Here is a 9292-nt window from a genome sequence, read left to right on the forward strand (position 1 = left end):
GAGGGGGGAGGCTTAAAAATGGGGCGGAGGGCGCATGATTGCCGGCCTCTGGGGTCTACATTTTGTATTTCGCTGACAGCCCTAAGCCCGCCGTGCAGCCAATGGGCAGCGGTGATTTATGGAGCTGACTAATGCTGACTGAATGCGGCCTGTCAGAGCTCGGTGAATGGCTTCCCTTCGCTGCACAAGCCCCGGCTTTGTGTTGCTAAGCGATTAGAGCAGATGTAATGAGATTTTGCCCATTCCTAACTTCGGCAAAATTGTGTGTGGTTTGTGAATTTTTGGAGTTTGCCTTCACATTGTGGCAAACAACCTGCTAACGTTACCCAGAGTTTAACCAAGACTTAGTATTTCCCGTTCAGAAGTGGGTAAAAGAACACCTGTCCTTACAGGCAAAAGAAGAAGAAAAATCCCTTTTGTAGGTGTTGAAACATTATCCTAATGTTATATTCATAGCCATAAATGACTTGCAACACTTTCTTTGCATACCTTAGGCAGCTAAATCAAATGGAACAGGAACAGGGCGGGGGGGGGGGGGCGGTGGATGGGAGCGCCTAGGTCTGGTCTTTCAAATAAGATAAAAAACAAAAGCCAGTGCTACAGAAGCCCTGCTTCCCCCAGTAAGCTCTAAATTGGCCCACTGCTGGCAGAAAGTCCGATTATTTATGGCGATGGGGAATTTACTGATTTTTTCCCCTTAATTACGCCCATCTCTATGAAAGGGACTGAAGCCTCCATGCGCATTCTATAGAGGGTCATTTAGCAAAATGACATCAGACGCCGTGGCATGCTCCACGCATAGCGGCTTAAAAAAAAAGTGGTTATTCTGTGCCACTAAATGGTATAGATATACCAACACAGACTAGATTTTTAACTCTGGAAGACGTGCCTGCTCCGAGCTCTTTGTTGGGTTTTGTAAGATGCATTTTGCGCCTGGCTTTCCGCTTGGCTGGAGACACGCAAACTGAATCTACAAGTGATGCAGGCAGCGAGCAAGGAGCCTACTAAAGGCGGAGTAGGATTCTAATCACGTCCTTGCTAACTGACAAGAAGCAAGCCAGCCAAAAAACCCACCAATTTCTTTTTGAATCTTGGTAATTGGGTACTTTTACACGCTGCTCACGCTATTGGGATGGAGTCACGGGCTTAGATAGGCCAGTGTCTCAAAGCGACCACACATTTGTACTACATTTGCATATTCAAATCTAATTCCTTCTGCAAGGAATGTGTATCATATGGACCTTTTACTTTAAACTGGGGTGGAAAGTATATGTATTTAGGTGAAATGTGTGTGTGTGTGTGTGTGTGTGTGTGTGTATTCGATGGAAAATGTATGCCTAGACATGAGAGCAGAGGCATCCACCCCATCCCTGGAGTTTGTTTGTAGAGAGGGAGACCTACTTCAAGCACCAGGTTTCAGCATCTTCCAGAGCCCCAGGCCTAGACTAAGGAAGATCACCCAGCTTTCTCCTCACAAAGATAAACCTCAAACGGACTGAGTGGAAATGGGGAGTTGAGGCATATCCCTTCCCAGGTTACTGTTTGGAGTTTTGTTTACGTGCCTAGTGTATAGTGGGATAATGTAGCCATTGACTACCATCTATTTCCCTGGAGCCATGCATGGTGAACGGAAGAGAAGAGCCACCTCCACCGGCACCCCACCCCCACCCCCACCCCTGCTTGCACACACACTCATCACAAAGCTACCACTGCTGTAGGACAAGCTGAAGCACTTATCTCTCTCGGTTCTGCCACTCTGCACCCTTGGCACCACCCTCCCTTTGGGTATTTTGATAGCTTAGCCAGCAGCAGCAGAGCCAAAGAAGACATAGAGGCAGCTAATTGTTCTCTCTCTCTTCTTTTTATATAAAAAAAGGAAAAAGTTTTATTACAAAACTAGTTTGTATAAAACAGGGTTATACATGTTTTTGTAAGTTTGTAATAAAACAGTAAGGGGTGGGGGTGGGGGAGAAAGGCAGTGGTAGAAATTTCCAAAAGGCAACCCATGGAAACCAACTGGCTGCCATTTTGCGTTTGGACAGTAGCTGCATAAACTTTGTTCTCCTTGAACAGTTTTTTTTAATAACATCATTAATACATTAACCACGTTTCTGTGAAGTAAGACACGTTGGTGCTGAAGTCATTCTGGTGGCATTTAGATCTCACCTATGAGGAGAGTTCTTTACAAAACCACATTGGGGTGAGGGGGATGGCAGTTGTAAGATGAGCTATATCTAAAGTATGCAGAGGTAATCGCATTACATGTTAAAGTATCAAGATATACACATTTTAAACCATTTGTACAAAACTTCTATAAATTTTTTTCTCTCTCTTTTCTTATGTACAAAAATATCTTAATATATCCCCAAACTGGTTAGGATAGATACAAATAGATTTTTTCTTATAATAAAAACAAATTCACAAAGATTGGAAGCATTCTATGAAGGAAACAGAAGCAAAGACCTTGGGGAAGGGGTTGAATGTGGGGTTTGGGGAGGAGGTCACCAAGATAGGGAAAGAGTGTCCGAGGACTGAGTACAGTAGAGCGTAGCTTCACTAGAGGCAACGTCCACAGCTGGCTGGAATGGGGGTGACTGAGGAAAGACATAAACCCAGTTTCAGGGGGCTAAGACAGCTTTGACAGGGAGTGGGAGGTGAAGGCACTTGCACGCGCGCTTTCAGCCCTGCCTGTGAGTGGTTGTCTGGGAGTTAATATAGGGTGTGTGTGTGTGTGTGGGTGTGTGTGTGTCTTGCTCCAGGAAAGAGAACCATCACTTTTGCACACAATGTGTGACTCGGGCTTAAGGTTCAGACACCAGTCACTCTCCTCATGTCTGGAAATGATGGGAGTATAGAGACGCTGTTGGACCCCACCCCTGTTTGCTGAGAACACTGCATCTTAGTCAAGGTGCCCCTGGAGGTCGGCGATCTGGTTTGTTTGTTTGTTTTCTTCTTCTTCTTTCCTTGTTCTTCTGCCTCCCCTTTTGACATCGTTGGCGAGAAACACTAAAGCAGAATCTGCTGCCACCCTGGAACAGAAACAAGAGAGGTTAGTGTGAATTTGGAGGGGTATGGTAAAGGCTGTGAAGGCGTGGGAAGTCTGTCAGGTAAAACTTCTCTTTGGTCAAAGTCCCAGGACTGAGTACCTAGGCGCTCTGAGCCTCACCTCTACCTTCTGTTTTTGGAAACTTGGGCGAAGCCACTTGAAGGGGCCAAGAGTAAAGCTAACACACTAGACCTTGAAATAGACAAACTAACAGCATAGAAACCTCCCCCACCCCCGCCAACCCCGCGTTCCTGGAAACAGCCCCTACCTTCCGTGGACCCCCTACCCCAAAAGAGAAAAGGCGGCTCATTCAAGAAAGGCTCTGCCCATCCCCACACGAAGCGTACCTGCTTCCAAAGTCCATTCCCAGTAGGGCCTGGCAGCCCCTCAGAACCAGTTGGTAAAGTCCAGCAGCTCTTGTTCTTCTGGGCTAAGAGGGTCGTAGGATCCCTCGTCGGAGGAGTAGGACGAGACCGGAGAACCCGCCATAGAGTTCAAGTCGTTAGAGTAGTTGGGGGAGATGGTGGGAGATAGGACGCCCGCCTGGAAGGCAGCGCTCACCGCATCGTGCTCGTCCAGCAGTTGTTGCAGCGCGCGGATGTACTCGACCGCCGAGCGCAGCGTCTCCACCTTGCTCATCTTCTTGTTGGCAGCGCCGTTGGGGACGTGCTCCCGGAGAGTGGCAAAGCCCAGGTTGACCAACTTGACCCGGTTGCGCTCGCGCTCGTTGCGCCGCGCCACGGCGGCCGGCTGCTGCTGTGGCAGGCTGTAGCCAAAGCCGCTGAAGTTGAGCCGGCGTTTGCAGCGCATCAGTTCCGGAGAGGACGAGCGCTGGCGCTTGACCTGCTTGGCCGCTGACTTGTGACCGCCCCCTGAGGGCTGGCCATCGGCCACCGGGCTCAGCTGCGGCGCCTGCGGCTGCGGCTGCGGCGCCTGCTGCTGTTGCTGCTGCGCGCTCTGAGCTGCCGCTGCGGCTGCTGCCGCCGCCGCCGCTGCCGCCGCGGTCGCAAAGAAGCAGGCTGCGGGCGGCAGGAAGGGCTGCGGGGGCTGCGGCTGCTGGCCGGCTCCGCTCTCCATCTTGCCGGAGCTCTCCATGCCTGGCCAAACTGTCGCGAGGGAAGGGCGAGTTGGGGACGCAAGGTGCGCAGAAGGCTAGAAGGAAGCGGGACGGCGAGGCAGGATCAAAGGGGGCGAAGAAAAAGGAGAGGAGGAGAAATGAGCCCCGGAGGAAAGTTAAAAGGGAAGAAAGGCGCAGAAGGAGGCAGAGATGTCAGGCTGCAGCGGAGGAAAGTGTCTGGATTATCGTCTTCCCTCTGCGACGCCTCCTCCTTCCCCTCCTCCCGCCGCGGTTGGCTTCGGGAGCCTCGCGTGGCGCTCGCGTGTGCGGCCGCCGGCGGCGCCTTCTCGGTTTTAAAAGAGGAAAGGGAAAAGGAAAGCAGCCGCAAAAGTCAGCGCCGAGCGCTCTCTGCCAGGTCGAGCCGCTCCCGGGCTGTGCTCTCTTGCCCCCGCTCTCCCCTGCTCCAGCCTGGGCTTGAGCCTGCTTCTGGGATTATTTGGTTGAAACCTCCTTTCTTTCTAATTCCTCTCTCGTCTCTCCCCCCTCAATTCGCCCTCCCTAACCGGCTCCCAGCCTGTACGCCTTCCACGTTCCCTGGCCAGAAGTGAGAGAGTGCTGGGCGGCTGCGGTGCCGGCCGCCTTTTCAATGGGACACCCAGCCCCACGCGCAGCCCTGGCCCCGCCTCGCCCCCCACTCCCCGCTGCTGCAGCGGGCGGCTGTAGCCCCCACTCCCCCTCCTCTTCCCCCACCCCCTCAGCTCCCTCCCTCTCACCTCCTCCTCCTCCTCCGGTTGCCCGCGCCCGCTCCTTGCAAACTCTCCATTCAGCCGGGTTTGTTGTTGCAGTGCGTGCGCCTGGCGCGTGCCGGACTCCCGGCTGAATAAACAGGCTGCGCGCTCGGGGCGGTGGCTCTGGGAGCCACGGGGGTGGCTCTAGAAATGGGGGCCTTTTTAAAAAAAATGAAGGGGGGCAAATGACTCTGGGACTTGGGGTGCCTAGGTAGAAAGTCTGGAGGGAAAGTGTCTTTGGAGTCTCCTGAGAACTTGGAAGAAAACGCACGCACGGAAGGGTTTAGGCAGACAAAGTGGCAAAGGGAATTCAATGAAGTAGAGGGCTGGGCTTCTGGTCTCCCCATCCCCCTTTCTTCTCTCCGCAGTAACTACGGAGGATTCTTTGGTGACCCTAAAAAATAAAACGTATTTGCCATTAGGTTTAGGAAAGTGGGAGGGAAGCGCGCTTGCTCACCAGTGAGCAACGTATTGCTGGCTCGCTGTATGAGAACTTGAGTTCTGGCCCCTTGAGTCCTCTAGCGAGCTTTGTGGCTCGTGGTAAGTTCTACCCTGTCTGAGCATCCTTTTCCCCCTGTAGCCATACGGGTTTGCCACTGCTGCTCCATCAGCTTCAAGGATAGGATGTGCTGGACACAACCCTCTAAGGGTGGGAAGGATAGGGAGACATGAGCAGGATAGGTTGACAGTTCGCTAAGAAGCTGAGGCAGGAGAATCACACACAAGTTTGGAGGCTAGCTTGAGCTACACTGTGAGGCGCCCCACATCTGTGAGGAACCCATGATGTGTTCGTGTGTGTGTGTGTGTGTGTGTGTGTGTTTTCCTGAGCATGCTCGCGCACTGGCAGGTGCCAGTGCACAGGCGAGATTATTGTGGTCAGTTACGTAGGGAAGTGTACGTAGGAAGGCACTCAGGGTTGTCTGTTTCTCTCTATAACACTCGCCACTCCTCGTAAAGATGCTTGATAGATGCGATGGGAAAGGAAGGCATTCTGGGATATTTCAGGTCGTCACTGGAGAAAGAAACAGTGGGCTGTGCGGAATGGAAGGCGACTGAGTTTGAGCTAACAGAAAGGCTTCCCTCCTTGTCTTGCCCTGTCACAGGCGCCTTGGAGGCCTTGGCGCAGCCTCCATCCCGCCCCAGGCGTGTGCCTGGTGGACCGGTGGCAGGCGACTGGGAGCGGAGCCCGCTGAGGCCGTGTGCTGGCACCACGAGAGAAGGGGAGGTGCCTGTAGCGGTCACCGGCCTGCTGGGACAGTGCCTGCCCGGGCGCATTCCCTGGGCCCTCGGCCTGGCATTCTCTGTCCGAACCAAGTCCAGCTTAAAAAAGCCAGGCACTGCAGGCAAAGGTCTCAGACTGCTCTGTTGCACCATGGAGTAGTCTGTGGTCAGACTGTCTGTAGGCAGAACTAGGCAGAGGGCACTCCTCTGGTAGGTTTGTCCAGAAGTCCCCCGATCTGATCAAGGACTGAAGTTCAGTAATGATTATGGTGAAGTACCAGGATAATGGCTTCTAGTTATCATCGTTATTATTATTTTAATTACGATAGGAGCGATTTTTCAGTGTCTCACTGCATAACCTAAGCTGGCCTGATAATCTTCCTTTCTTAGACTCTCTGTACTGAGAATATGAGCACTGAGCACTGACCACCACTTCTGGCTGGGATAATTGCTTCTAGCGGAATTTCTTTTCTTCTCTTCTCTTCTCTTCTCTTCTCTTCTCTTCTCTTCTCTTCTCTTCTCTTCTCTTCTCTTTTCTTTTCTTGTGTGTGTGTGTGTGTGTGTGCGCGCGCGCGCGTGCGTGTGTGTGTAGATGGATCATTCTAAAGGATCCACAAGGATGACCCAGAGAGATGTCCTAGACACGAGTGGCTATTTAAGAATATTCTTAGAGTAATACTGGTACAGAAAGAGAGGGTGACTTCATAAGGGACTCAGACACACATGTTGCCTTGGCTTTCTCTTTGTAGGAGGATAGGTTTGGGGAGCACAGGATGTAGCCAGGCCAATTCTGTGGTCCTCCCCACTCACACAGCGATTGGCTCTATCATAGCTACCTTACTGACCACTGTGGTGGGAACATGAAAGGTGGCTGAAAGAGATGCAGATGATGGATGCCTGGGTTGTAAAGTTTTACAGGGAAGCAAAGACCATTTGCGTGTTATTTTTAAAGTAAGAATCCATGTTTCTGGTCTTCTAAGGCTGAACTATGAGCTGTGATTGACAAGAGGCCAGAAACACTAAAGTGGAATTTTTGCTGGAAGTCTTCTTCCTCACTAGCACCATGGTTCCCCACACACCCACAGAAGCAGAGACTATGGAGTGAGACTGGATCAGTGAAGACATTCTCAAACACCCACCTGAGTAGGACATGAGTTGTGAGAGGGTGTGTATGCCATCTTTGTATCAAAACTCCTAAATGTCTGAGGGCTTTATGAAGAGGAAGGAATCATCTAAGCTCATAGTTTTAGAGGTTTTAATCTGTGATCAATTGGCCTCTTTGTTCTGAACCTGTGTGAAATGGCATATCATGGCTGAAATACATAGAATTGCAAAATTACTCACTTTATGGCCAGGAGAAAAAGGGAAGGGAGGAGAAGAGTTTTGGTTGTTTTTCTTGTCGATTTGACACACCTAGACATATCCAGGGAAGTAGAATCATAATTGAGAAAATGACTCTGTCAGAGTGTCAATTTACAGGTCTATGAGGGATTTTTTTTTTGATTAATGATAGATGTGGGAGAGTCCAGTTCACTGTGGACAGTGCTACCCCTGGGCGGGTGGCCCTGGGTTGTCCCAGAAAAGAGGCCAAGTAAGCCATGAGGAGGAAGCAAGCCAATAAGCAATGTTTCTCCTTGGCTTCTGCTTTGGTTTCTGCCTGGGGTTCTTGTCCTGGATTTTCCTTCCTGATGGGCTATTGCTGTAAAAGAAAATGAACCCTTTCCTCACCGAGTTGCTTTTGGTCATGGTCTTTATCAGAGCAATAGGTCCCAGGTACTATGTTGAGATGGCCTGGCCATGTTGTTTTGGAAGGGTGTAGGGAGGGTTCTGGAACTTTGGGCTAGAAAAGCTACTGGGTGTTCACAGCTGAATGCACTGTGGTGGGAACATGAAAGGTGGCTGAAAGAGATGCAGATGATGGATGCCTGGGTTGTAAAGTTTTACAGGGAAGCAAAGACCATTTGCGTGTTATTTTTAAAGTAAGAATCCATGTTTCTGGTCTTCTAAGGCTGAACTATGAGCTGTGATTGACAAGAGGCCAGAAACACTAAAGTAGAATTTTTGCTTTGCTAGGATAATTAGTGGGTAAGAGTCACCCAGGTTCTGCTAGGTTTGAAGGCATGAAGGCATCTTGAAGAGCAACTGAGGCTTGGCACTGTATGGCCGCACTGAAGCCCTGGAAGAGATGCCTTTGGTGAAGGCACAGCCTCACTTACAGTAGAGAATCTGGAACATTGGAGATACCAGTAGCACGAGATTACTGCCTGGGACAGCCACAGCTGTGGAGTGGATCCACCTGAGTCTATGGGAAAGGTTTTGTGTGTTTTGTATAGCCAGAGAAGTGGGGCTGCCCAGGCTCTTGGAGGGCAGAAGATTATGAGTGAGTCCCAGATATTGGGCACCAAGCTATTTATACTATTGGGGTTTGGCTTTGCTTTGACTTGATGGTGACCATGCCCTGATTCTTCTCTCTTGTAGTAAGAAAGCATTTAACTTATATATATTTTTTATTTTGCAGGAGCCTAGAATGGAGAGACTTTGAACTTTTAAAGAGATGTTTAGGGAAAAGCATACTGGTTTTTCCAGTGCCACAGGGTCAGTCTTGAAAATATACATAAAAATAACAATATAAACAGATTAGATTTAAGAATATTTATGCATACACATGTTTTCATGCAATAACAATAAAAAGAGGCTATAAATTTGAGTGAGAGTAGAGAAGGCTGTGTGGAAGGGCTTAGAAGGAGCCAATGGAAGGGATAAATGTCATTAAATTATAATCTCAGAAATAAAGAAATAAAGAGATGTTGGATATTCAAAGAAAACATGGGCTTTTAAAATATTAAAAAATTTGAGACTGAGACTTTTAAAGTTATGGCATGTTTATATTTTGATATTAATGGGAGATCTTGGGGATGAACAAGAAAGGAAAGGTTATGGTTTAATAAATGATGTGTTTGTGTATACAGTTTACCTGTTGTCAGTTGCACTGGTTGGTTTTGCCAACTTGACACAAACTTAGACATATTTGGGAAGGGGACTCTTAGTTGAGAAAATGCCTCCATCAGATTGCCTGTAGACAAGCCTGTTGGACACTTTTTTGGTTAATTATTGATGTGGGGGTGCCTAGCCCATAGTGAGCGGTGCAACATTGGACAGGTGGTCCTGGATGATACAAGA

General features: G+C 49.5%; 1 protein-coding gene across 1 annotated transcript; it reads right to left on the reverse strand.

Moving 5' to 3' along the window:
* Window positions 1-1846: 1846 nt before the first annotated feature.
* Window positions 1847-4732, reverse strand: Ascl1 (achaete-scute family bHLH transcription factor 1). The gene is made up of 2 exons (XM_028778074.1): window positions 3394-4732; window positions 1847-3029 (listed from the first exon to the last, which is right to left on the reverse strand). The coding sequence occupies exon 1, from the start codon at window positions 4139-4141 to the stop codon at window positions 3434-3436; it is 708 nt and encodes a 235-aa protein (XP_028633907.1). The 5' UTR covers window positions 4142-4732; the 3' UTR covers window positions 1847-3029; window positions 3394-3433.
* Window positions 4733-9292: the final 4560 nt, after the last annotated feature.

Source organism: Grammomys surdaster, unplaced genomic scaffold, assembly GCF_004785775.1.
Source record: "Grammomys surdaster isolate TR1022 unplaced genomic scaffold, NIH_TR_1.0 322, whole genome shotgun sequence".
NCBI lineage: Eukaryota > Metazoa > Chordata > Mammalia > Rodentia > Muridae > Grammomys > Grammomys surdaster.

Bases quoted from the DNA above. Each gene is read 5' to 3' on its own strand.
- Ascl1 (XM_028778074.1), bottom strand. From the start codon at position 4,141: ATGGAGAGCTCCGGCAAGATGGAGAGCGGAGCCGGCCAGCAGCCGCAG.